This window comes from Salarias fasciatus, chromosome 16 (genome assembly GCF_902148845.1).
Source record: "Salarias fasciatus chromosome 16, fSalaFa1.1, whole genome shotgun sequence".
In the NCBI taxonomy this organism is placed as follows: Eukaryota; Metazoa; Chordata; class Actinopteri; order Blenniiformes; family Blenniidae; genus Salarias; species Salarias fasciatus.
In genome coordinates, this window is record NC_043760.1 from 14,759,580 (window position 1) to 14,787,525 (window position 27,946).

At 42.1% G+C, this 27,946-nt stretch overlaps 2 protein-coding genes across 5 annotated transcripts; one reads left to right on the forward strand and one right to left on the reverse strand.

Annotated features, from left to right (window-relative positions):
- Positions 1-225: 225 nt before the first annotated feature.
- On the reverse strand, positions 226-20,058 carry traf3ip1 (TNF receptor-associated factor 3 interacting protein 1). Of its 4 annotated transcripts, none has more exons than XM_030111863.1 (17): positions 19,827-20,058; positions 18,421-18,489; positions 16,022-16,183; positions 15,163-15,291; positions 14,585-15,007; positions 14,431-14,505; positions 14,254-14,274; positions 14,036-14,059; positions 13,095-13,170; positions 12,700-12,720; positions 11,433-11,520; positions 10,026-10,115; positions 9,567-9,699; positions 9,455-9,491; positions 9,269-9,345; positions 3,137-3,354; positions 226-2,944 (listed from the first exon to the last, which is right to left on the reverse strand). In XM_030111863.1, the coding sequence occupies exons 1-17, from the start codon at positions 19,947-19,949 to the stop codon at positions 2,779-2,781; spliced, it is 1,932 nt and encodes a 643-aa protein (XP_029967723.1). In that variant the 5' UTR covers positions 19,950-20,058; the 3' UTR covers positions 226-2,778. The 4 variants fall into 4 exon arrangements, with proteins under 4 accessions (XP_029967723.1, XP_029967722.1, XP_029967724.1 ...); XM_030111862.1 differs by having other exon boundaries at positions 10,026-10,118; XM_030111864.1 differs by lacking the exon at positions 14,254-14,274 and having other exon boundaries at positions 10,026-10,118.
- A 1,012-nt stretch (positions 20,059-21,070) lies between these two features.
- On the forward strand, positions 21,071-26,130 carry agr1 (anterior gradient 1). Its single transcript, XM_030112668.1, has 8 exons — positions 21,071-21,160; positions 21,636-21,757; positions 21,851-21,914; positions 22,155-22,207; positions 22,611-22,687; positions 22,799-22,862; positions 23,083-23,166; positions 23,537-26,130. Exons 1-8 carry the CDS (start codon positions 21,153-21,155, stop codon positions 23,584-23,586), a joined length of 522 nt encoding a protein of 173 aa, XP_029968528.1. The 5' UTR covers positions 21,071-21,152; the 3' UTR covers positions 23,587-26,130.
- The last annotated feature ends 1,816 nt before the right edge of the window (positions 26,131-27,946 follow it).

Consider the following 27,946-nt stretch of genomic DNA (forward strand, 5'->3'; position numbering starts at 1 on the left):
GACAGCTCCAGTGTGACTCGGCCGTGCCGCTCGCCATGAGGCCTCCGTATGAAATCTTGAATTCAACAAGGAGGGGTCGTTTCTTCTTTCACTTCACAACGCAACAGGAGCAATCACGACCTCTCATTAAGCCACCATTGTGCAGCTAACCTGACTTTAAGCCTTTCTCTGTGCTGCGCTCAGAAAGTCACTGCCGCTGAAAGAAAAGGCAAAACAGACAAGCACTTATTTCAAGGTAACCATTTATTTCACTCCACTACAAAATTATAGAATTATCTGAGCTATGATACAATCTCCACATATACATAATGTACATCTTATAAAGCAACTGAGGATATGATACAGATCGTGTACAGTGTGAATCGTCTCCACGTGGAAAAGACAAACATGCAGGTTTCACTTTATTTCCAGTTTTAGTTCAACAATCTGGGGGCTTTTCCACATCAGGCTAACATTTCATTTGTATTTGATGAACTGAGCATAATACTGATAAAAAAAAAATGCAGCTTGTTTTTCCCAGTTACAACTGGTTTTACACTGATGACAATTCATCCTCCGGATTGATTGAGCTATGACTTGAGTAAAATCATTAAATTTAATTTCAGAAAGCGTACTCCGATATCTGACATTCTAATCGCCTAATGTACAGTCATCACATCCAACATCAGACATCATGGAAGGAAATCTCAGGAAGCTACAGTCGCTGGTCAACCTGGGGACAAATGAAGTGAAACAAAGGATCTGACCAGTGAGTGCAGCAGGTCTAACAGAGGTAGAAACTGCACGAGTGTGAGTAAAGACACAAGACTACATTTATATTAAACTTGGACATACGTTTAAGTAAATGTAATTCAAAGAAAACAGTTTTAGGGGCCGCCTCACATCTCCTTCAGCCATCTGCTGTCACCAGCCTGGTATTGCTTTATGTTTTTAAAGCCGCTACACTTGGAAAACACATGTATTTAAGCTGCAAAAATGGCTAGATATTTATTTATTCATCTATTATTTCTAGGTAACATTTGCAGAAAGTGTCAATCAGACCAAAGAGTGTCCATCCCAAAACGGGAACTGTTTGGCAAATTCTACAGTACGAACAGACAAGAAGGACATTCAGGGTGGAAGCTGCTGCATGTTCACCCAATGTGGAACTAATTCCTGTTTTTATTATTGAAAGGGCATAAGATGAATGTGTGTCGCTTTTCTGAATGGGTAAGGAAGAATAAAGGAATTCTAACATTGCTTTGTTAACCCCCCCCAAAAATCCCTTTTCTGGAGATTTTCCCTCCTGTGATACTTCAAAGTGCAGCAGTGCATCAAAAGTGGAAGAGTGAGTGGAGTAACAGCGATAAATTACCAGTATTGGCGTTTACACAGTGGGCTTAAAGTGGTGGGAAGCAAAGAAAAGCTTTCTGAAAGCAGTGTCAAGCCGCTGGTAGCTTGAAGAGAAATGCTGGAAATAAATGGTTTGGAAGAAAGAAGAAGAAGAAAAAAACTAGTGTGTTGTGTTAAATGGGGAGAAATTTAAACCAAAGAAAGAATCTGACCAACAGGATCAGAATCCTCTGTGCAAAAGCTTCTTTAAAAAGAAATAATAATAACCATCTCCTCTTGTGCTCAATCTGCTAAATGTACCAGAAGCATCTTTCTTTATCATTTCCAGCAGATGAGAGAAACAGAAAGCAGGTCTGAAAACTGCTCCAGTCAAACTGAGAGTTAAAATCCCGAACCCTCACAACAATATCAGGACGCTCTCTGAACTGGACTGCTAATGGTGCCTGAAAGAACAAGCAAGCACCATTTAAAGCCGGTCTATTGTTTTTTTTCCGAATGTGCGTCATTAAAAACAACCCGGTTGCTCAAACTTGTGAGTCATGCGCTGTGCACAGGCTCATTCCACAAAGGCACCATGAAGACGAGAGCCAGCGGTGGGATTAGATGAGTGTGCAGAGCAGAAAAATGAATTTCCTCCGTACGTCTTACCAGTTGGTGCATCTCCAAGGCCACTATCCACCCTGTTTTCCATCCCTAATATTTTTATTGGATTAACGTTAGAGCTCTAAACCACTGAGGAGTCCTTTTTTTTTAACCATCTTCTTACACATATTGCCTTCTCTCCCTGTGAAGGATTTGAGTTTATCTCTAAGCTTTCACGGGAGAACCTCAAATATTCCTTTTCCACCAGGAGCGAGTTTGGAGCCAGAGCCTGACTTAGCACCGGTTATTTATGCTTCCACCTCCAGAATGGGTGTTTAGTGAGCACTAACACGTTGCTGGGCCTGAGCGAAGCATGGAGTACACCAGAGGCGGTGGGCGGGGTTATTGGGACCAATGCCACTGGTTAAAAAAAAAAAAAAAAAAAAAAAAAAAATGTGTGTAGATACATTTTGGCTCTTTCAACATGGATGCTAAAAAAGAGCAGCAGTGAACTGAGGATGAGAGCCAGTGCTTCCTGACACTGTAGTCTGCAAACGAGGTGCAAAATAAAGATGATGGTTTACTGTGACGCATCTGACTCTTAGCCAATGACAAATAAAGCCATTCCGGGGAGGTCTGGGATTTGAACCGACTAAGCACCGACACCAGCTCCAAACTAGCTCCTGGTTCCTCTTGGTGGAAAATGAGCAACAGTGCATTGTTTGGTCCCTTCTCACACCATCGGAAAGACAAAAACACAGCTCCACCATCATTCAGAATGAGAAACTGCCTGTGGTTAAATATTCAGTGCATTTCATAGGAATGTGTGTGTTTTCCTCCCCAAAGCCTCGAGTTGTTTCTCACTCAGGTTCTGGAGGAGAAGTTGATGCCAGTCACCATCTTCTGGATCTTCTCTTCATTCTTCAGGATGTTGGCTCTTACAGCACAGTTCAAGTCCTGCTGGTCTTTGATCAGCTGCTCCAGCTCGGCCAGCTCTGCTCTCAGAGGCTCCACCACCCGCTCCGTCTCTCTGGAGGTTCAGCAAGCAAACACATGTAAATACAAACGCACCAACTTGTCAATCAACGAAAAAAATGTATGTCTCTACATCAAAGTCTCCTGAATCAATATAAAGACATGGACTGGGGGGAAAAACCACTGCGTATGTCAGAACAATGTAAACATTTTTCTTTATTTAGCAACAGAAAACAGTAAACCCGACCTCTGCTCCTGCAGCAGGGCCTGTGCGTGCTCCTTGTTTTCCCGCTGCCAGGCCTGCAGCTCAGCCTGCATGGCGTCCTTGTCCTCCTGGATGTAGTCCATGATCTTCCCCAGAGGCAGGGAGCTCCGGCAAACCATCTGGATGGACGAGCGAAGCCGCTCGATCTCCCTCGTCACCATGTCCCGCTCTTTCTTCTGCGCCGCCTCCGACAACAGGTTCTGGAGGAGAAACCACGGGCCAGGGTACAAATTTCAGTCATTCACTCATTCATACATGATGAGTGTATGACACTTAAACATTATGAACAGGTGGAACACTGTAACTTTGAAACTGGAGCAAAACACAGCCAAGTATATCTTTTCAGCTCATCTATTTCTTACTTTTATACTTAGCCTGGACTTTATGTTTCACATTATGTTTACATAAAGAATTGCACGCGAAGATGGTGATTAAAAGAAACCGCCTGTTTCTTTACTGTCAAAGTTTTAGACAAGAACAGACACAAAACACAAACAAAAAAATCATGCGTCCTCAGACCAAAACATAACAACTTCTCTTTAGGAATTCCACCTCTGCCAGCAGAGTCTCAAGTTCCCAGAGCCGGGGCAAAGCGGCATTTAGCGGTTTAGGATTTCGAGGCTAAAAATGTTGGGCAGGAATTCCACTGACATTAGCTGTGTATATAAAGATCAAACATGCTGCTGAATTGTGCTGGCTGAGCGGCTGCTGAAGGCTTCCAGTGTGGCTGAAGGGGAGGAAGATGAGGAGGAGGAGGAGGGGGGGGGGGGTTGGAAGTTCGTCGGATCCCAATTACACTCAGTCCCCTGATGGTGGAAAGGAGGGGAGGCTATCAGAGCAGGACCTCCCTTGCCAGGGAGCAAACCCAAGGATGTTTGCTCAGCTGGCTTTCGCAAGGCCCGCGTGTGTATATGTGTGTCCATGAAAGCACTCCGAGCACTCCGCCACACACACTCACACACGTCTACAAACCCCAACCAGAGGATCAGCGGGCGCATACAGCGAACACACATCACCCCCGCCCGCGCTCTTGGTCTTTAAGTCTTGTTTATTTTAGTAACAGGCTGTGGCAGCGAGGTTATTTTGCTACAGTATTGAGTAACAACTACTACACTTATGCCTCCTTTCAAGTTCCACGCTGGGTCTAAATTACGCTATTTGGCTCCGCAGATGCGAGCACCTGCCTTCACCGGGCAGCAAGAGCTCATGCTTGTGCGTATACCAAATGACAGCTTCCTCTGAAAAACACACAGTCTGTCACAGGGCAGCGGGACACATGTGCTTGGCACCGCCGGCGCGCACAGCGTTTTCTCTATCGGACCATCTCTAAACAAACCGAGCGGCGAACTAATTGCAGTTTGACTGGACGAGACCACACGGCGGGGAATGACATCAAACATTATTGTTCGCCACCATTTCTCTGGAGGAAGCCGGCGCAGATCTCTGACAGCCCGGCTCTGCTATCCCCTCCGCGGCCGGTCGGGAGTGTGAGGCTTGAAATGCCTTGGCCCAGTGGTCCCTCGACAAGGTGGGTGGCTTTCCACTGGGCGCTCCGAGTCCTGCAGCTAGACAAATACTGTACGGCTCATTCGGCGTGCTGGGCTGCGGTTTGGTCTGCGCGACCCAGACGGGACCCGGAGCTTCATTGGATTTGCCGTCCCGTTGCTACCTCAGTGAGCCCCTCCCTCACTCACTCTCTGTTGGAAAATAAACTTGGCGTGAAAACATGACCCCTTGTTCGTGTGCACTGTGTCTGGGCAGATATAAATCACAGCTTTATGGAGGTCTCTGTCGGGGTCTGCGAGACCTGTGCACTCAGAGTTTTCCTTCTTCTCACCCAGATCACAGAACAATATTTGGACATGGCGACCACAGAGGAGTGGGGGGTGAGCGAGGAGGAAAGGGGGGCAGGTTTTCCCATTATCTCAGACGGTGATGAAAGCCCGAGGCTGTGAGGAAGACACAGCCTTTGGCTGGCGCAAGAAGAGTGCAAGTGGAATAATAGGTAGAAAAAGATTTCTTTAGATATATAATCAGTGAAATACTAGAGCTTAAAAAAAGAAGTCTTGAAAAATTTAAGCTGATGAAACATTTCAAAACACTGACGCATTCGTTCTTGACAGAGAGTGAAGTAATCGACATCGCCTATAGCATGGCAATGCTCAGCTTAACTATAGTCAGATCACACACGGTGGCATAACAGATAGCTCGCGAGGGCCTTTCTGTGTGACGTTGGCAGGTTCCTTCATGTGCCGAGTAGCTGTTTTCCAGTTTCCACTCAGAGTGCATGTGAGGCTAATTGATGATCGTATATTAGCAGGTGTGAGTGTGTGTCTCTGATTGAGATGGGTGACCTGTCGAAGATGTACGCTGCCTTTTCCCATAGTCAGCTGGAATCAGCCAAAAATAACAACATATAAATCCATCCATTCACCTTTTATTGACTATTACAAGAGGGTCTTATAAGCTGAATCCTACAGTACTTGCAATTGGGGTGAAAAGCATGGCGGACCCTCAATGAATCTCCAATCCATCGGAGCTCCACATCAATCCAATCATCTCGTTTATCCACATGAAAGTGCAGGTCTGAAATTCTCATCTTGATTCATCACTGTATTGTTTCTTAATTGACAGGAAATTGCTTATTTTCCTTCAACTTTAAATAAAAGCTCTGCGCTTGGGTCTGTTTCAAAGGAAAGATAATCAAATGAATGTTTCACTTCACCTATTATAACACTGCGGGGTACAGTAGTGCAATCCGCCCAGTCACTGCACACGGCCTTAATCAGCTTAATTAGAAAAATGCGTGCAAAAATGTGATTCATGGAGGGCTTGTGGGGATTTTCCGGGGCAACAGGAAAACACTCTTCAAAGTATCCTCTGACAAGAAAAATGGTTCGTAAGCATTGGAGCTGTCAGTGTCATGGCAACCTTTAGGGTACCATTAACTTGGAAAACAAGCATTTAGACACTAGCTGTCGAGTTGATGAGAGATCAGGCTCATTCAGTGCTGTTCATTTATCAGATTAAATTGGTCAAAGCGGGGGGAGCGGAGACAAACGTGAAAGCCGTTCATAAAAAGCTGCTACACCCAAGACCCAGTAGCGTGAGGGTGGTTCCAGCAGGCTGTGACACAGCGATCTAAAAACGTCAGTTGTTGGAGACCATTGATCTTTATGACCCGGAGGAGAAATGACTCAGATCATCACCGACAACAAATGGAAAATTGTGCTTTTGTTAAAGCAGATTATTCATAACCACATTTAACAGCGTTCGTGTGTCTGGGAACAATCCTTCTCCGGACTGCTGGCGTCAGTTTGGAGACGCCGATGCATGTCCTGCAGGTTTTTACGGAGCGTTTCTGTGGAAGATCTGAGAGGTGAGCCAAAGTCTTGACTGGAAATTGGCTGTGTTGGTAGTTTATGAGCGTGCCTGCCATTTTTTATTTAAATTGAAAGACAAAAAAAAGGGGGGGGGGTCGGGGGTCCATTCAAAAAAATGCTAGCCAGATCATAAAAATAGCTGGGAGTCAGTGAGGTGAGGAGAAAAGTCAGAAGGTTACAGGATGTTGTTACAGGGTCACTGTCGTCCCCTGGGAGAGACAATTGTGATCACCGGCCTGGGGTACGAGGGGGAGTGAGAGGAAGCTTGTGGAAGTGACAAATAAAGTTTAATCTCCAAAACATTCAGCAATTTTAAAAGCTTTGGAGCACGGCTCAGGATGAAAATATGCAGTGAGTTGGAGGCCAGGTCAGGTAGCGGATTTTTGGCAGCCTTCAGGTGGGCGCTCATAAACTCGACCCGGCTCCTCCAATGCGGCAATACGACCCCTACAAAAGTGAAATGACTAATGGAATGCCACAGGGTCATTTCCCCATGTTTCCACAAAAAACGCTGGATGTTTATGAAGACACAGAGGTCTGCAGAGAGGAGTATTTATTTTCTTGACAATTCTGCAGAGAGTATTCTGGCCCTTCTCCTCCGTGACTCTCACTCAACAGCCATCCATTTGTGTGCCACGGGGTTTATTTATACATTACAAACCTTCATCAAGGCTAATTTGATGGGGGTAAAGAAGCTCGGGGAAAAGAGTACACAAAAAAATTCTTATGAAAACGCAGCTGTTGCGAGGGGGCAGATTCTGTCTAAATAAAAAGAGAAGTATCTCAGAATAATATACAAATCTGCGGCGGGGTCATGAGGAAGGTCACCCCCATAAATATACAGCAAATACTTTGCTCGCACACGGTGGTGGGATGTGGTAAAATACACTTTGCTGTGCAACTGTTCCTTCTATTTACATCAATACTGCAAGCGACTGGTCAACAAAGCAACGGGAAAGAACAAATACAGACTTAACATTTAGAGTTTTTTGGGGTTTTTTGGAAAAAAGGACTCCAGCAGCTGTAATTTCAAACCACACAGAATGAGGAAGCTCAATATTTACATTCTTGTCCCTTCGTGTTTTACCGTGATTACAATTACAAGAAGGCGAAGAAGAAAAAGAAAAAAAAAAAAAAAAGACTCCATTAAGCTGACCTCTGCACCCTTTCATGTCAGGAAGGAAGTCATTATAGTTCTTTATACAGCTGACGAGGCGAGGCCAGTAATGATGGAGGGCTGGACCGGGCAGCTCACGGTTCCACAGACAGACATACCTGCACTAAAGCGGCCTCCGCTGATCACAGAGCCCTGAAAACTGGGGAGGAGGCTGCATTAGGAAAATTAGGATAAACTCCGCAAGGTTGTGCTCAAGTTACACCAAGAGCTCCACTGTTTTCCCCGTGTGTGTGAGTGTGTGTGTGTTAAAAAACACACATAAAAGCTGGGCCCACAAATTCCTGCCGAGCTGTTGGGCTTTACTGCCGGTCGAGGTTGGGCGACTTCAGGTGTGAGTTATGAGGGATGGTGTCTGACGCGGCGGTTTAGGAAGAGATAGATCAGGGGCGTTTCTGCACGAGCGAGCGGCCAAAACAGAGCATCCATCACGAGCCGGGGTGGCCAACCAGGAAGGGATGCTTCGGTGAGGTGGACCACCCAAAGCAGATGCCATACGCCGCCTCACACCACGGAGTGCAGACCAAACTGTCGGCTTCACACTCGTTCAGACTGCAAATATTGATGGAAGGCCACTCTCTGGGCTGAGAAACAGGCTGGCTGAGGGGGAATCCATGAGCAGATGAGGCTAAATTAGTGCTTTTAAAAGAGATTCAGAAGGAAAAAATCTGAGAATGGAAATGATGAAAATAAATGTTAAAAAAAAAAACAGTTTTTTGTGCAGATCCATCTGTTATGACCACTGCAGATAATATATTAAGATTTACCAGAAATCTCTGTTGAAAAGTATCTAACTAGCACAACTAGTTTACCCCTTTAGTGGATTTGGACTCAAGATCACCCCTCATAAGAACAAAAGAATAAAAGCGTGGGACTGGTACAATACGGTTCAATCTTCCTCCCACAAGAGGAAGACTCCTGACTGAAATGAAAGAGGTGACAGGAAAAAGAAACTTTCCAGAGAACCTGAATGTCATGGGCAAGCTGCCTCTCTTAGAAGACATTGATATACACACAAGCACGGGAAACAAAGTGTTGATTATAAAGAAAACTAAAAGCTCTGAAAGCTGGCTCCAAAGCTGGCAGATCCGTTTTAACCGTGTGCAAAACACTGGGGTTCATAAGCCACGCCACAATAATAATTAAACATACCTAAGATATTTGAGCCAGCCATGAAAACAAGCTCGTTTTGCACCAGACATCTTGATGTGTGCAACAATAGTGTGTGTGGTCTGTTAAAGGGCCGCTGCTTGCTTGTCTGGTTATTAGCCCTTCAGCTTCACTGAAGGGGAACATTTTTGTGGTTGCGAGGCAGCGCAATTACACGTCCCTGCTCCTTTTTGTTTATGTCTTTCTTTTGATAATAACCAGAGTTGCAATGGGGTTTTCGGTGTGGTCAAACCGTGCTCCCAGAGAGCGGACTCTCCACCCGGCCTGGCTCAGAGAGCTGATGGAGATGTTTAACTTTGGGTGTGAAGTCGCTGATGCTGGTGATTTATCGAGAACAAGGCTTACGCTGCCCTCGTGTGGTGGGAAAGAGAAATGCACCGCACATACCTGCTCTTTAGGTTTTGGAGACGAGGGCGAAGATTCATAGTCTTTCTTTGTCTCGAGGATTTTTTTCACAAGTCCGCCTACAGTGAATAAAGACCAGTGATTCAGCAGGTTGGAAAGAATAATCAATCAGGACATTTTTGGCTTTGGGAATGAAGAGTGAAAGAAAAAAAAAAAAAAAAGCCATACCGTGTTTCTCCCCACTGTCCAGTTCCTGTGCAGGTTCCTATAAGACAGACAATTCATACATAACTATTCAAGTCTTTTTCCTTCTGAAGGAAATCCCTTTTCAGACACTTACTGGCTGTATTTCAGGAGCATCCGAGGGGGGAGGGGCCGCCTCCTCCACCAGAAACTGCTCATCGTCCTCCTCATCCTCAGACAGCTTCTTCCCGTCCAAGATGACCTGCGCTGAGGGCTTGGCACTGGACAGCCTGAAGGACACACCCAGCACCACACCCACCGCTCAGTTCAATCTAACAATACAGCAGGGTACATGTACACAAGATCTGTGACATGTGATCGGAAAAAGGTTTTGAAATCAATTATGCCCACACTCTTAATGTTTCAAGCCTCTAAAATTTAGATTGTAATAATTACGCCCTCTTTTTAAAGAAACTGAAAAAAAAAATACACCAACATTTTAAGATTTGGAATTTTTAAGGAAATAAACCTCAATTACATGGAAGTTTCACAGCTGGAATTCAATTTCATTCCATTCTGACTGATGAAGACTTCCAGTACATGTGAATGAAGTCACCTCTCAGCTGGAGTCGCATCATTGTAGCTTTCCTGCCTCTTGACTCGAGGAGGCGCAGGGCGAGCGCTGCTCGGCCGCGCTACCCGTCTGCTGCTGCGGAATGAAAGAAGTCTCAATCTCACTTTTAAGTTTTCTATTAAATACAATCAAATATCGTGTTTCACACACCACTGTTCTTTCAGAAAACACTCTGCACCTGATTTCGGACTTTTCTTAAGTAGTGTTATTGTGAGAGCCAGAGCTTCACAGAGTCGGTCAGCTGTCAGGAGGATAATTGTTGCTCTGGACAACATTCACAACATCGAGAACAGCTGCTGTATTACAACGTCCCAAACCAACCAAATCTGGCAATCACTCAGATCCAACAACTCAGCTTTCATCAGTCGATGAACTGAGCTGCGGAGCTGTGTCGGGCCCGGAGGGACGCTTCAGGAACAAAACAGCGTGATACATCGTAATAACACAGGAGCTGCCCTTTTACCTTCAGCAGCATTCTTTCTGTTAAACTGCCAACACACACTGCACATTCACAGACTAACACATGATTTATTTTATTGTTTGGGAGTGGAACATGACTCAGACTCAAATTTATGGGTCATACATAAAGCATAATGATGAAACAGGCTTTAAAACATAATTAGAGCTTTTGCACTCCTCCGCCGTGTCGAAAAAAAAAACAAATATTGTTGCAAAAAAGCTTTTAATGTCCATTTGTGTAAGTATCTGAAGGCAGACTGAACTAAAGGTGAAAAGTGGGTGTTGGTCCTCTTCTAAAGAAACTGCTGTTCAATGATATAAATACCTCAAAAGAAGGCAAACACACACATCTGCTCAGCATTTTATTCTTTGTACGAGGAAATAAGGGTCTACTGTGGCTTTCAAGCGGGTCATTGAACCCCAAACTGTTCCATTGGTGTGTGTGTGTGTCTCACATACTATACAGTTTGTGTTTGTTTACCTCTTTTGATGAAGTGTAAAAATGCCACAGAATGGCGAAAAAACCCACCATCACAACACTGAGCGCTGCTCATTAAGAGAAAATAACCGGGACTTGAGTAAAAAAAAACAAAAAAACATGCGGAATACTGTTAATAATACTGTACAAGAAGAGGAAGAGAGGCAGGGTCAGTTTATTTATCTAGCTCCACTCAGACTTGGGCCGATTCAAAGTGCTTTCCCATTACTTTGAAATACACTGAAAACAAACACTAACCTGGTGCTTCAGAAACAAGACAGCCAGCTAACAAACATTTCTAATGACCAACTGATTCACTCTGCAGTTGAGAATGTTCTGAACTCAGCAAAATCTGGATAACACAAGAGAAACATGCTTCAGTCTCCACTACTGTGTTCAGTAAGAGAACAGTGTGCTAAGGGAATAGGGGTGGAGGATTTTTCAGTACTGACCTGGACGCCATGTCGGACGGCAAGGAGGGCTCTCCTGTTTCTCCATTTTCATGAGGGACGTGTCTCTGGGCGGACTGCGCATCTCCGTCTGTGGGGAAAGAAGAGTTCTGGTAAGCTTCGTGGAAGAAAGCAGGATCCACTGTTAAACCAGCACCTGAGTAGTGGATGGATTCAACACTGCTGAAACAGGGACCGCATAAAACCACTATCTGGTCAGCTGAGGATGGTCGGGGAAGATGCTGCAGTGGTTCTTCCTCAGTTTTTGGCCTTCTAAGAGGCAGGAATGAAGGAATGAGTTTGCTGATCTATCAAATTTCCAATTTAAATCATCCAGAAATGAACAATAATATCTCATAATTGTAAAGCATTCAAAGTCCTGCATTTAGGCAAAACTACTACTTGTATAAGGGATTAATCATGTGTGTTTTAAGTGAAAGAACATTTTTATTGCAGCTTGAAAAGACTTGAAAAGACTAATGAAAAGCTTCATTATATCATAATATATCATATACATAATCGAGTTATATAGTTATATTGTGCCATAACTAAGTCTTCTTTGCTTACAGTTATGGAGAGCATGTAAAGATAATTCTTGGAAACATCTTGGTACCATCCATTTGGATTTTTTTTGGGAACTTTGTGTGTGTGTGTGTGTGTGTGTGTGTGTGTGTGTGTGTGTGTGTGTGTGTGTGTGTGTGTGTGTGTGTGTGTGTGTGTGTGTGTTCTATTTCACATCCAAGTGAGTCTGGACTGCAGATCCCAATAAGAGGCCGGCCTTCACCAGGAAATGGACTGACTCACTCAGATGCATCATTGAACAATAAAATAATGGTTCTTAATCACAGAGTGACTGAACTCGGCGATAAAAAGAAAGTTATTACACACTCACAATGAGACTCGGGGCAGAACATTCTGACATTTTGAAGAGGTACTTTAGGTTTTTTTTTCCACTTTTCCTCAGAGGCGGGTCACAGGAGGCTCGCTCTGACAGAGTTCACTAACTGAACTACTTTCCTTTATTTCTTTGTAAAGCACTGTGGCTGGTCGTGTGTCTGAATGGTATTATGTAAACAGATTTAGCGTGCATCATTGTCACATTAGTTTCTGGTCTGCATGATATGATCTGTGTTGCCTCAAAAGGGTGCAACTCCTGTTTCAATGTTGCTGCCGTATATATTTGCCGTATATATTTTTTCATGAATTCCTAAAATCCTAAAAGTGCTTCTTTGCATTGAAACGAGTCAAAAGAAAAAGAGAGAACTCTTACCTCCCTCACTGTCAGACTCATCTGTTGAGAAGAAAACACAGCACAGTGGGATCCAATTACAAACATCATTCCAGAGCAGCGTGACCCTCAGTGTGGAGCAAGTAGGAAAACAGACGAGAGACGGCATATCTTTAAACTATTTACAAGAGAGCGACTTTGTAGAAAACTGTCCTCTGAAGCTGTGTGATGAGTCACTTTTCCCTCCCACTGATTCTCTGTGAGTGCAAAGCAATTGATGCTAAAAATCAATGTGGAAGTACTAAATGAGCCTTTCTGTCAACGATTGAAGTGCAGAGTACAACAGGTGGATTCCACAGCAGACAGCTGTTGGTTATGTGGAACTGGTGTGTTTGACTGAAACGGGATGTCGTGGGGAGAACGAAGTCGGAAATTACCTTGACCTCCAATTTTGGGTCTTCTTCTCTGCCCTTTGGCAGACGAAGGCCGAGGTATTCTAGCAGGACTGTCAGACTGTAAATGGAAGGAGAACAATACAATTTTAGTATTATGGACTCTGCTTATATGTTGCTTGTCAAACACAACAGTTCTGAAGCCCTTTCTCGAGGAACTCGACCATTTAAAAAAAAGGCTGTAGATCCCCTCTCGAGGCTCTGATTGGCCAAAAACTTAAAATGAGACCAAACACTGGCAGACATATCCACTCCAGCAAAGATCCAAAGAGCAGGACGACGAAAAACGAAACCAATGGATATTTTTCTCATTTCAATGCTAGAGCAGGAAAAGCCCCGGGTCCTTTCTGTGGTCTCTGCTGCCCCCAATGGGGGTCACAGACCCCAGGTTGGGAAACTGGTTATCAAGAAGAAAGCAGAGAAGGAAGCTCAGATTCCCTATCCAGTTTCATAATAATGAATTAATAATACAAATTTTGATGTAGATTCATCCTAACCTTACATAACACCCGAGCAAGAGCAGCTTCTCTTCATTTCCCAGAATGCAAAGTGACTGTGTTCAGATACAAAACAGGCACTTGAGGTTTCAACATCAGACGCTCATTTGCAGAAAGCATCCAGCAAAAGAAAACAATGAGGCAGAAAGACAAGAGGGCCACAACATCAAACGGAATAATAAGGTCTCGAAACTAAAAATAGCAGCAGAGCAAAGCAGAGCGGAGAAGAAAGACCATTTTGTGTTGAGTAATCAGTTTCTCCTGTTGCAGTGTTATCACACAGACCACATACAATCATCCAATGGCCCTGTTTTGACCCGCCGGCTGTATGTTTGGTAACACTGACTTAAAATTTGCAATTTTGATCCAAGCTTTGCTGAAGAATACGCAAAAGCTAGGAGCTGCAGAACCACCTCGGCAGGTTCTTACCTGGTTTTCACATGCTTCTGTGGGCTGTACAGGCAAAGAACACAGTTATTACGCCACACGCTTAAATCTGTGCTCAACAGGATACACTACTGTGTGTGTTTTATCACTGAAGCGAAATCTAGAACTAAACCAAGCAGATGATTTCCCCAAACACCATCAGCCAAGCACATCTCGTCAGTGATACATAAAGACTATAACTTTCTGATGGGTTTAAATACCTCTTCAGATGGCTTTGATTCCTAGCAAGAAGAAGAGGTGATCATATTAGAAAATGTTTCATTTTTTAATCACCTACATTGAAATAATAGCTAAACTAATCAAGTTCATAAATGTCGAGCAACTCTGCTCCTGTTGATTTGTGGGAAAGAAATGAGAAATGTTGCGAGTCCACTCACCGCTGGCACGGTTTTGGCTGTTTTACTGGGTTCTTCAGAGTTGATTTTTTGCTGTGGTTCCTCTGATACTCTGGTCTGAGAGAAAACATGAACACCGACTATTAATAACTCATATGTCGGCAGCAGCTGAGACAATGAGTTTGGGGCTTTATACCTTTCTGTTTCCACTCTCTCCACTTCTCTGCCTCTCGTCTCCGTCTTTGCGTCGTTCTCTCTCGCGCTCTCTGTCTCTTCGTTTGTCTCGGTCACGGTCTCTGTGAGCTTCTCTGTCTCTCTCTTGCCTCTTGTCCCGGTCTTTGTCTCTCTCCTTGTCTTTTTCCCTTTCCCGATCCCTCTCTCTGTCCTTGTCCTTGTCCCTGGTTCGTCCCTTGTCCCGATCTCTGTCCCGTTCCTTGTCCCGCTCCCGGTCCCGGCTCTTGGCGTGGGGGTCCTGCTCGCTGCGCTGGTGTTTGTCAGTCCGGTCCCTGTCGCGGTGGCGTTCTTTGTCTCCATCTCTGCGGCGGCTGTCCTGCTCTTTGGGCTGATCGGGGTCTTTCTGGTCCCGGCTGCCGCTGCGCTCGGTGATCTTTTTTGTCTCCTGAAATCATTTATTTATTTATTTATTTAATTCCAACACGATAACTCAATGACAGAGATAGTGACACACCGCCTAAATGATCCTCATATCAACAGACTGAATCCTAACACATTAAAATAGCAAATGATTGATCAATTAAAAAAAAGGAATTTCACCTCTCTGTCAGCGTGACGTTCCCGTCCCTCCCGGTTCTCCTTGTCCCGAGACCTGGGGATGCTGGCCTTTGTCTTCAGGTCCACTTTTTCTCCTGACAGCACTCGCTTCACCGCCTCATCGCTGGACATCTACAAGTGTTTGAAATTACAGATTGTTATCGGAGTTCAGCCAAAAGCAGCGAGGCTGTCCGAACCGAAGATTCATCAAGAAGGGTAACGGAGTGTGTAAAGGACACGAAACTGAGGGAGGCAGATAAAAGGATTCACTACTGAGGCGGAAAACAACACTGAGACAACAACTGTACATTTAGTGTTACATGTTTTCCAGAGGAGGAAGAAGCTTAGAGAAAAAGTGACTAAAATGTTATCAATAAATCTTTCCTTTTATTGCTAAATCTATTAGCTTTAAGCAAACCACCAGTGATTCTCTATTTCACACAACCTCATCACACAAACACACTTAGCTGACATCCTCATGTTCACTGAAAACAAAAAAGCAGGCTTTTGCAGCTTTAATCAGATGTTTTATAAAAAGCGAAGTCATGTTGCGTCAGCTCTAAAAGGAAGCAACACGTCATCCAGACGGTTTAAAGAGCAGCTGTCCCCCAGGCATTAGCTCATGGCTTTACACACACACACAGCCTCCTGAGTCCAATCAAAACATCTCAAAGTTCTTGGGTGGTTTTTCCCATGGGAATAATATTTTGATATGAAAACCAAAAACCTGCATGTTTTTCTTTATGCGCTGCCAAAGCTACCTTCGGGTCTGGATTATGACTACGGCAACATGGACGGCAGACGCGTGAAAGACGGTGTGCTTGGTGCGGCTGCTCTGTGTAAACGTCTTGGTAAAACAGACCTTGTTGAGGCAGCACTTGGCAATGGCCTGCAGCAGCTCGTTGGTTTTCTCAGGCTCGTGTCCGGCCACAATGCGTGCGGGCTTCGCCGCCAGGGGCTCGCCGCTCACCAGCATCACCACGTCGATCGCTTTCTGAAGGAACGCTATTTTGGATTCTTTATCCTGGAAGAAGAAAAAAAATTAAGGACTTGTGTTGGAAACAGCTGCATATAAGACATTCCTGATTATGTAAACAAAGGAACTGCACTGGGATTTATTTCCCAACACCTTTTAGACTGTTGAGACATGCACATCCTTTAATGCACATCACAACATACTCATATAACTTCGTTTGATCTCTATTTATGTCCCTATTTTGAGCTTAAACTGTGATTCTTCATCTGAACTGACCTAATTACTTGATCTCATAAATTGTTGTTTACATCAAAGGAGTCAAACATAAGGCCTGTGGGCCAAAAATGTCCCACAAGAGGCTGCAAACGAGACGTGGAAACAATCAAGCAAATGAAAAAAATGCAAAGACACCATTGCCTATTTAATACAGTTCGTCAGGGTGAGTTTGTAAAAACATGGCTGCAAAATGCTACAGTTACAGGAGACATTATACAGGACAACATTAAAACTAGATAAATCTATTAGTAAAGCAGCATCTTTTAAATAGTGACAGCGATTGTTTTGTGTGTGTGTGTGTGTGTTTGCATTGTTGTTATTATAACTACAACTATTATTACAACATCATTGTTGATTTCTCTCCAGTATATAAGTGGTCTGTGTGCTGCACCTAAAGCCATAATTATACCTATAATTATAGTTATTATGAGAACAAGAGGTGATGAGTGTTATTATTGTTGTTGTCATTGGTATTGTTACAAATACTGATATTTGTATTGTTGCTGATGTTAACATAACACATTGTATAATATAATTACACCATGGCAGGAGTCCAATGATACATTTGATACACAGAGAGCAAGACGTTTCTTCACATTTTCGAAGAATTTTGCACCAGAAAGTATCATTAAAATTGGCTTTAGGCTGACACTACAGTCATTTCCACTACAAATTATGAAATATTTGCAAAAATATTGACCTTTTCAAAAGATCCACTTTACACCACAACAAAGAAAAGTTCAAATTTAAAGGTTTTTATTCTACCATTTTACCAGTCCAGCACATTCAGGGTGAAGCTGAGCTGTATTTGGGCCCCAAATTAAAAATTAGTTTGACTTCCCTGGTTTACAACTTGCTATGTGTGACTGATATCTTTAAAAGGAGACGAACATTCACTCATGTTTTCTTGCGATTCAAGTTAGAATTCTGAATTGAGAAAGTGAATAGCAGTTCAGCTTTTATATGGCCACATAAAGAAACAAAACAATATTGAAAACCTACATAAATAACAAGCAAAGGCCTCTTAAGACGGAACGGGAACAAACAAACAGTGACTCCTCTTGAGCTCTCATTGTTGCTTTCGTGTGTACATGTGAATAAAACTGTCCATTCTGAATGTAATAATGAATCTGCTGAGCGCTGCCTGTAACCTATCAGCCGGCTGCATGGAAGACGCCTGCCAACTGTGTAACATAAGGACGTGTATCTGCTGCAACCACCTGGCCCTCTCTGGAACACCTGATAATAGGCCGGCCCTTTACAACGCTGAGCTCTTTATGAAATCTCTATTCAGTAACACGCGCCTGCACAGCAGCTCTGCGGGCCAATAACGAAATACATAATTGATACAAGGCATTAGACAGACAGTTTGGACAGTAATTTAAGGTAAATTATGCTACCAGTAGGTTTTAATGTTGATGTTTGCCACATGATTAAAAGGGATAAAAAATAAAAAGCTTTAACAACTGTATTAATCTAATGTTTCTGGCCATGAGGTTCTGACTGATATGTTGGAGTGTGAATCCCACTGAGGGATTTGTCAGTAAGGGCATCCAGTGAAATACTATTCCTGGTCTAACATGAGGATCAGGACCTGCTGTGGTGACTCCAGAGAGGAACAGAAGAAAGACGACATCAGCACTGTTCAACAAAGACTTTTCTCTTCCGAGTGTGACGTCTTGAAATACAGTATTATTCAGGGGTCAGCTCGTGGGCAGCAGACTGGAGTTTTGACACCTTGATAAGCCCTCACAGGTCAGATATCCTGCCAGTGCTTCTCAATTGAGACTGTGTTACGCAGCTAGTGTGTAGGATTACACACACAGACACACACATGCCACTTAATGCATGGATGCTGTCATAAACCGTAACGCTGTTTCTTATGACTTCAATTAAAATCAGATTAATATAGATGAAACACAAGAGAAAAAACGAACCAGGTCAGTTTGGTGCAGTAGGTTCGAGCTAAAAGAAAATATCAGCAGAAAAGCAGAAAACTGTTAACGTACTTTCACACTGTCGGACTTCATTTCGTTTTCTTCATAAAGGCCCTTCAGAAAACCTGTTGTCCTGATGACCTGAACATGTGGAGAGGAAAAAAAAGGGGGTTAAAAGACATCTGATCATTCTCACATTCAGATTCTTGAGTATTGAAAAAGGCACTGAAAACAAAAAAGAGGTTTTAAACACTAATCTGCTCAGTCAAAGTCAAAATTACTGCTAATTGGAGTACAGGAGCCACAAATACCGATACACTCAACTTTATCAAATATACATGAACCTTCAGTGTAATACAAGACTCCCACACAGGTAGATAGTGGAAATGAGGTCTCACCTCTCTTTAAAAAAAGCAAAACAGATTTTACTTTGCTTGACACCTCAGTCAGTGTACCCTGTTAAACTTCTGTTTGATTTCACTGAACTACATTAAAAGAAACAGTGTCTCACTATTCAAACTGTATCAGCAACGTGTTTCTGAATACAATTTAATCATTAATGTCTAAAATATGTATTTAACAGACATTAATGCCACACTGAAGCATTCAAATTAAGGTTACCCTATAGATACAACCTCCTGTATGTCAATATCACTTTACTTCATCTGACTGGTTCAATTCCCAAGAGCGTTTCTGTCTTTATGATGCAAAGTAGGTGAAACCAAATTCTTGTGATGAGAGATGACTGAACCTGGCCTGTACAGGGCAGTCTCCTCGCCTGGCAGTTAACAAAATGCTTGTCAGTGTGTTGATTCCCAACACATTTCCGATGGATCTTCTACAGATATTCATAAAATGCCTTAAATGTGCATGTTGGCTGCACAGGCCACTGTGATCCAGTCAAACTCTCTCTGACTATGGTGTGCAGTAAACAGTTGTAACTCTACTTAGTAGTTAGTTATCAAGCAGTCGAGCTGTCATAAGCCGCTCCGCATCCGTGATCTCGACGTGGACGGACTTGGACGGTCAGATTAAATTAGCCAGCCTGGCACACTCGAGCATCTCCCTCTCAGCAGCCGGCAGAGACAGATCTGGTTTGTTGATCCTTGCGTGGGCTCAGGTCGTGCCTGGCAACTACCAGACGCCTTTAGCACGGCTAGCTAAAGAGTTAGCCTACTTCTGAGAAAAACATCATTTCCCATCAACACTTTGGTTGGACATATAATTGTGAATCTAATATTTAACTATCATCGATTGAGCTATAAACAACTATTTTAGGCTGCAGTGGCTTTCCGTCGTTGCTTTATATCTGCTAACTCGCTTAGCTTAGTCCATGCTAAGGTTCCTGCACGAGCCAATGAAGTGTGTAGAGTTTCTAAATGAGGTTAGTAAATTCACAAAACCGAGGAAAATAAGCTCGGGATGCATGTCAGAGACGGGCTGTTTTCTCTTCAGTCACAGTAACAACTGAGTCTCACCTCGCTGATGATGTCGTGAAGGTACCTAAACGGCGGCTTGCTTAGCAGTTTCTCCGTGAGAGGCGTCTTCTTTATCACCTTCCCCAGCGTGTCCTGGGTCTTCTTCGCGACTGCCGCATTCATGGCAGCAGTCAGATGCGAACCCCGGAGCTTCGAAACGCCTAAAATACACTGAAAATGAATCCGCAATGAAAAACTGAACGACTCCGCCGCTTTGGTTGCTATGTCAATATTCTTCAATCCCACAGTGCATTGCAAGCGGAGACGGCGCATGCGCGAAGAGGTGACGGTTGCTAAGCAATCTCCATAGCAACAGCTAACAAGCCATAGATAGGTCGGTAGATAGACCTATCCGGGGCGTGTGTATCCTGACCTTTATCCATTGGTAACTGAAATTACTTTTTAATTATCTACTTGTCAGTCAGATAAAGCACAGTAAAAGACGTTTAAAACTGACGTAGATCAGTGCTGGAGAAATTCCCGCCAAGAGGATTCCTGACTTCTGACACTAAAATCCTACAATCGCAGTCTGTGCTAGAAGGGGAAAATCACACAAATATGGCATAAAATTAGATTTTCTAAGTGATTTTAGTAAAATGAAACTTCCAAAAGTAATATCTTAAGTCAAAAAGTTCCAGGAAAAAAAAAAAATCAAATTAAATAAGTAAACTTGGAGGTATTCCAATTATGACGCCAAACCATGACACGCATCCAAGAAACACATACCAAAGTAAAAAAAAAAAAAGCATACTTTTTAAATACCTTTTTTGGATTCCAAACACCTGCACACCCAAAATCATTGTCCACCAGCATTTTTGAATGCATACCAAGTATACCTCAAAGCACAGGATGCGTGTAGTAGATCAGCACACCTCGCGGTGCTTATACTTAGTTTTTCTTATCTAATTTTTTTTCCAGTATTTATGCATGCAGATTCTTTGTTTAAAGAAAAGGAGGAAGAAATGCTTAACAGCCAGGGTTTGATTCATCAGAACAAGCAAACACATCAAACTATGAGAGGCTGAACTGAACTTTAAACTTTTATATTACTTTTTCCTATTTTCACATTTTTGTTTTATTTTATATTTTTTGTTTGATTTTTGTACAGTTTTTCACCTGCATTCTAAATTCTTTACAAATCTGATCATAACAGTTAACCATCAAGCTTAAGCACAACATACTTCTCACCTTACTTCACATTGTGTGTATGCACGCGTGCGTGTACATGTTACCTGCTTGGCGGGTTCAGAATCCAAAGGGCATCGAACAAAAGAGAAAGCTTAAAAGCTCCAGAGTGCAGATTGCTTGTTGCTCCGCGTGGACGCCATGGCAAGGTAAGGCATTAAACCATACTTTGAAATAGAAGAACACCTGAAATAAGAGCAAGTTCTGGCTAAAACAAAATGTTTAAAAATCCTTCAAATGTGGTTATAGTATCTTGAAATTGTTGACTGTGACAAAACATTTGTGAAATTTTGAGAAAATGTCTTTAACTTTAACTTTCTGACCTGGACTTCTCAGTGGTATTTTGAACTTGGAGCACTAATTGCAACTACTTTCATGCATAAAAAAAAGTGTGTTACTATGATGTACAATGTTACATTTGAACAAAAGACTATGATGGGTTTTTTTTTTTTTTTTGGAAAGTTCAAGAAAAAGACATGATTGCAACTTTCCATCTGGAGAGTTTGCCATGTAATTCTACAACTTCACAGATGCCTTTATAATATACCATGAACATGTTGTGTCTTGGATCAGAAAGTAATTTGAAATGCGTATATGTAACTGAAATTTCTCCTGATGCTGAAGGTCTCTGAAAAGACAGGCAGCGATGCTTCCCTGGGTTCTGCTCGCTCTGTTCATCTCCAGCTGTTCCTCTGTTGGAGCAAACGAGGAGAAAACTGTCAGAAACAGGTCTCAGTTTTCAAGAGGTGGGTCGTCCTCCGCAGCTCCGGTCAATGAGTCATCTGTGACAAATGTAATAACATTCATTCAACAGAAGTTCTTTTTAACCATTCCTGCAGGATGGGGACAGAATATCAGATGGCTGAAGGATTATAATGCAGGCCTGGATGCACTGAAGAAGACGTGAGGCTCTACATCTTGGTAGCAGTGCTTAAAGGGGCAGTTTGTAGTGTTATAGCTTTATTATGATATCCACCCATCACAGTGGACTACAGTAACAACTCTCAATGATTAACCCTTTACGATTGTGCATACAGATGATGAATCCGCTGAGATTATTCCGAGATTCCATTCACACCCAGCAGTGTGCTCGTTGTGCTGAGGAATGTGTTGAGTTGTTTCTCTTCGTTTTGTCCCACACAGCCATAAACCCCTGATGGTCATTCATCATCTGGACGGCTGCCCGCACAGCCAAGGTACTTCAGTAACTTTGTTAAAATGAATAAATAAATGTAGTGGGGATAGGCTTACACTCCCTGCATTGTTCAGACGTGGGCTTGGCCTCACGGGGAGCATTCCACAATACCTGCAAAGCAGGTAATGGAATAAAGACAACGCTTGCATTCAGTCACCTCAGCTGGAGCCTGAAGGCAAAACTCATCGGAGGCGTGCATGATCAGTTCTTCTAACTTCAAAAGAAACACATGCACAGAGTGAAATCTGCTTTTTTTTACTTTTAACACTTAAGAATAACTGCTCATTAGGATATTCTTTATGTTTTGTTTTTCTAATGTGCCTGTGATCTTCTGTCTTAGACTTTCTTTGAATATCTACAATGCATTTTTGTGACAAGATAAACATGACTGTTTGCTTCCCCAGCACTGAAGAAGGCCTTTGTTGCTGATAAAGCCATTCAGAAAATGGCCAAAGAGAGTTTTGTCATGCTCAATGTGGTGGTAAGTAACACTGTTATTGTAATAATCAGAATCTTTCAAATTTTTCTATATTTCCATCTTTCCTTATTTTGCATTTCATATTATTTGATTTTGTTCATTTATGTGATGCAGGAAGAAACTGGGGATCCAAATCTGGCTCCTGATGGGCACTATGTTCCCAGAATCCTCTTTATCGGTAAATATCTGCTTTTTCCTCCATCCTTTCTATCATGTGTTGAAAAACTAGCAATTAAGAGTAACTGAGCACGTTGGAAGTGTTTGGAAAAGCTGATCCTGCTGTCTTGTTTGGCACATCTCACTGTTTGTTGAGTCTTTTTCAGCATGAGTTGTTTTTAATGACTGTGAATTGGTGTTATAATAGTAACCACGATCTTTGCGTTTGGTACTGCTCACAGATCCAACTTTAACAGTTCGGACTGAAATCACAGGAAAACACAGTGGAAATCTGTACACCTATACTCCGGACGACATGGAGTTATGTAAGTGAACGTTTGAAGGATTTTGTAAACCAGCCGCCAATTTCTGCATTGCAAAATGGAAAAACAGCTCAAACTGGAAAGCAATTTCAATACAAAGTGAACGACTAGACGGGAGAGAATTGACTTGATTTAAAAAAAATAAATAAAAAAAAAAGAATGAATTAAGAAATTAAAAGGCTAAACAGTTTAAAGTTATTTTCTACTACCGGTAAATAGTCTAAATACAGTATTGAAGGTTCCCCCCTTTTCACTTTTGGGTTCCACTTTCATGTTAAACCAATGTTTGTGAGATAAATACATACCAACAGCAAGTGGAGGGTTACTGATGATCTGATTATGTTTCTGTTCGGTTTTTCTTCTCTCTCAACAGTGGCTGAAAACATGAAGAAAGCCAAAACTCTGCTTCACAATGAGCTGTAACACACACCTGATGTCTCTGTCTGCCACATATGGCCGCACTGATTTGTTTAAGATGTAACTCTGTAAAACTCTGTAAAAGTGTACTGTACATTGTGACTGTGCATCGATGATTTATGTGAAACCTGTGATGGACTGAACCAGACGGGGGGGCGGGGGGTGTATTCTGCCTCCTGCCCAGTGTCAGCAGGGAGGAACTGCAGCTCCTGCATCCTGGTCTGAATAAACCGAATACCTTGTGCCCTGCACACACATGCTCTACACTAGAATAAACGTAACTCAGTGCCCTGTCCTCACATTCATACAGTTTTCCTTTTTGAATGATAATCGTATTATTAATGTTCAGTATTTGGAACAATGAACCAAAACTACTGCCTGCAAAAATCCTCATTCTTACCACTTCTGCACTAATTGTCTCACAGTAAGCCAACTGGTATAACCCATCCTGTATTGTCCCTACTTACAGGTCAGTAGACACCCATCACATTCAACTCCAACACAATAAATATCTTCAGTGATGAAGTGTCTCACTGTCGAGTGAGATTTATCAGAGTTACCCCGAATCAATGCCAGAACACGATTCAAATACAGTCAGCAACAATCAACACCTGTCATTGTTTAATTCACAATTCTAGGAGTATTTATGTGTGACATGAATGTTTTTTCTATGGTTTTTGATATACTATTAAGCATTCCATGGAGTTTAAAATAAAGCGCTGTGCTTTTGTCATATCCGTCTATATTCTACATGAACTCATTCAGACAGACAGCAACGCTGATTCCAATTTAGATCTGGGAGCAATTTAGATACACCAGTTAAAACAAACTGCATGTTTTTGTACTAGAGAAAACCCACACACACTGAGAAGATGCGAACTGTGCACAGAGAGCAACATGGCAGGTTTTAACCACTAGGTGGAAGCATAATACAGTTTCTAATCACTTCCACGTCTCGCTTTCCCCACTGAAAACCAGTGTGTGTTGTGAATGTTACTCAGGGAGATTATTCTTTTGATATGATTTTTGCAAATTAGAAAAAATCATGAGGTTGCTTTCAACACTTAAATTTGTATAATAGTCATATGAACATCGATAACAGTCTCAGCGATATGTTGTGTTAAAAGAGGAGTTTCCTTCCTTGGAGCTTGTAGAAAGGTGTGTTGCGTTTAAATCCATCCTGCAGCTCCCTTCTGGTAGAATTTTCTCCATTACAAGTAAAAATAAAAGTGATTAAATGCCTCAAGCTTCTACAAAATGGAAGAACCCATGGCCATAAATATGTACTTTCCACTGTCAGAGCTTGTATAAATGAGCTGTTTTTAATTGTTGTGGTTCCACTGTGCTGCTTCTACATTTTCTAAGGGGAAATAATTGAAGGTAAAGGCAAACACCAGCAGAAGTCAGCGTGCATCAGGGTGAAAATCCACAGAGCACATTCATTTATCATGGGCTTGAATTTAAAGGGAGGCTGAAAACAGAGGAACTCTGTAAATGGGTCAGTAAGCTTCATTCCCCAATATTATATTTTCCACTGCAGGAAGTGATCACTAGAAAATGATTAAATTATTCACACCTTTGTTGCATCCCTCCTCTCCCCACTGCAGTGAGCACAGACGTCTGAGACTATCATGTGTCTAATTCTCATTTGTGTTTTTTAGTTTTCCTTCATTCCGATGAACCCAGGGTGACTCATCGAGAACTCCTGAGATGTTTCTGAAATATTTTCCTTTGCTTCCTTTCTTGTGAAATTGTTTACACGGTCCTAGATTCCTTTGTTCAAAGCATGTGTGTTTTTTACTCAGATTTTCCAACATCCCAGGACTGAAAATTCCCTCCCTGCAGCGCCGTTGCAGTGTGAGGTGGAAGAAACTCACTGAGGAGCTTTAAAGATGAAGTGACTTTACAGAATGCATCCAGTGTAAAGCATGAATTCACTGTTCCTGTACAGTTACTGTAACCTATTTTGACAGTCGGTCTAATAATACAGTATCCAACACTGTAGTGTTTAATGTGCAGTAAAAAAGAAACAACAGTAAAGTGTGCTATTAAAAATAAAGTCTATATACTGGAATGTATTCACTTTAGAAAATCTGAATGAAGCAACTCTATTAGAGCTGTAACAAATCTCAAGGAAGTACCTCACATGATCGGTAAGAAAAAAACTAAATAAAACATTATAAATTGCAAAAAATTTGAAATTAAATCACCAAAGACTTCACATATACAGCACACTTTACAAACAACCACATCAAATGTTACTTCACCACAATGAAAATCCAAATGAGCCACAAAACTCACCATGGGTTTCATACTAGTTTAAATAAGTCACAGTGAAATCTGCCTTTCTGTCCCGAAACACTGCACAGTAATGTGTGACTGACTAAGGTGTTATTAAATCAAATCAGACCTCGCACTATTATAAAAACACAGAAAAAATGGTAAAGTTATTACTTCACAATATAATGAAGTCACAAGTATTGCATTACTGTAATAAAATAGCAGTAAAGTTTGAATTAACTTTAATAAAATCACAGTAGAGCTAATTTTTTTTTTTTAAATCATTGTAACTTTATGCTGTTACATAAAAAAAAATCTTGGTGTACACTATACTCTACCAGTCTGCAGTTGACTGAATGATTGCAGTGTTGTTATTACTATGCAGTGTGAAAAGAGCTGTGAAATCCAGGATAATTCAGTGTTTCTCCACCACTAATTACTGTGAAGCACTTCCACGACGTGCTATTTAAATTCACACTAATCAACATTTTAAATGCAAAATGTACATTAATTAATACACGACTGTAAGAAAATAGTTGTATTTGCATAAAACTACAATTTTTCCTCCCTTGGACGTCTACATTACACTCACAACGTCAAAATAGTGCAGAAACCACTGTTAATTAGCGAGCGATCACACACAGATTATGAATCAGGCGTCTCTGTGGGCGTGCAGAAACTTTCCTGAGGTTACATCTCCCATACAAGGTTGTTCCACATCTCCCAGCAGCCTGCAGGCCTCATTTCACTATAAAACACCACTCCGCTCTGCTGTTCCACTGCTAACCTTGAGGAAATGACTCAGGGAGCCTGTGTGTGTGTGTGTGTGTGTGGATGTCAACGTCAAATTACAGAGCACATTCCTTCAGACACACACACACACACGCACACACTGAAGGACAGCGTGACAGCGTGACACACTCATCTGCCACACACCAGGCCGCCTTCATACGTATATTTAAGTGTAAGAGAGAGAGTCGCTGTGTAATCTATGGACACGACCTCTGTGGTCTCCTGCGTTGCCTTTTAATGAGTCCCTCTTCCTGCCGTACAAACAGCTGCAGGAACCAGTGTACATATTAATCTGTGGAGGTTATTATGGTAATTACTGCCGACATTTGCGAGGCATTTGAGAAAGTCTGCACAATCTGAACCCTTCGCATTTCTGTCCCGCTTTATCAACACTCTGTAATTACCATGTGCAGCGTTTGCTGTAAGGTTTAACATAATAAGGTACATCATTTCTGTAACAGTGTCTTTGTTGTGCAGCAGGAATGGAAACGAAGGTGGAAGAGTAGAGACTTATTATACAGAAAATAAAAGACAAACGGCTGAACATTACAGTCCTGGTGCTCAATATGAATGTCCAAGTCAATTACAAGAACAGTAGCAGAAAGGAAAGAGTCTCATAAAGTAGAGGAGAGGAGGATGGGGTGGATGGACGGATCAGATTTCTCCGTATGAGAAAGTGTTTTGTAAAAAACATGCAATGATTCCACAGAGGTTTTCCAAAATAAAATCTTACAGCCACAGACTTTGGTGTCTAACCTGAATAAAAATGACTAATTTAATGTTATAACATAATGTAATCCTGTTACTGTCATGGTGGAATTGTTAATCAGCAAATACACACATGTGCACACACACTGCTTTGAAATCAATGTGCAAGGTTAGCAGCGCATTCCCTGTACGATTTTTGCCCTTTTCTTTGTCAGTAAAATGTTATGATTTTGTGCCTGTGTCTCTCCCATAATGCATTTTAGTTTACGCTATAGAAAACGTTCACTTCAGATCGAAATGGGACGTTTTTATTTTCCTTTGGGTATTTTTTTCAGCATCTCTGATTTGTGAATGCTGTTCTGATTTCATAGATCATCCAATAGTTATATATTCCTCAGGTAGGCCTCAAGTCATGCAAACCCTATTCAAAGTAAAGACACACACTTCCTGCTCTAATCATGGTTTCCAAAAGAGATAATGAAGCCACCCTGAATAAGGACCCTTTGCACGCAAAACTCCACTGCAGAGGAGAGAAGAAATACAAAGCAAAACTCCATAAATTCGTAGAAATATTGCCGCTGACCAT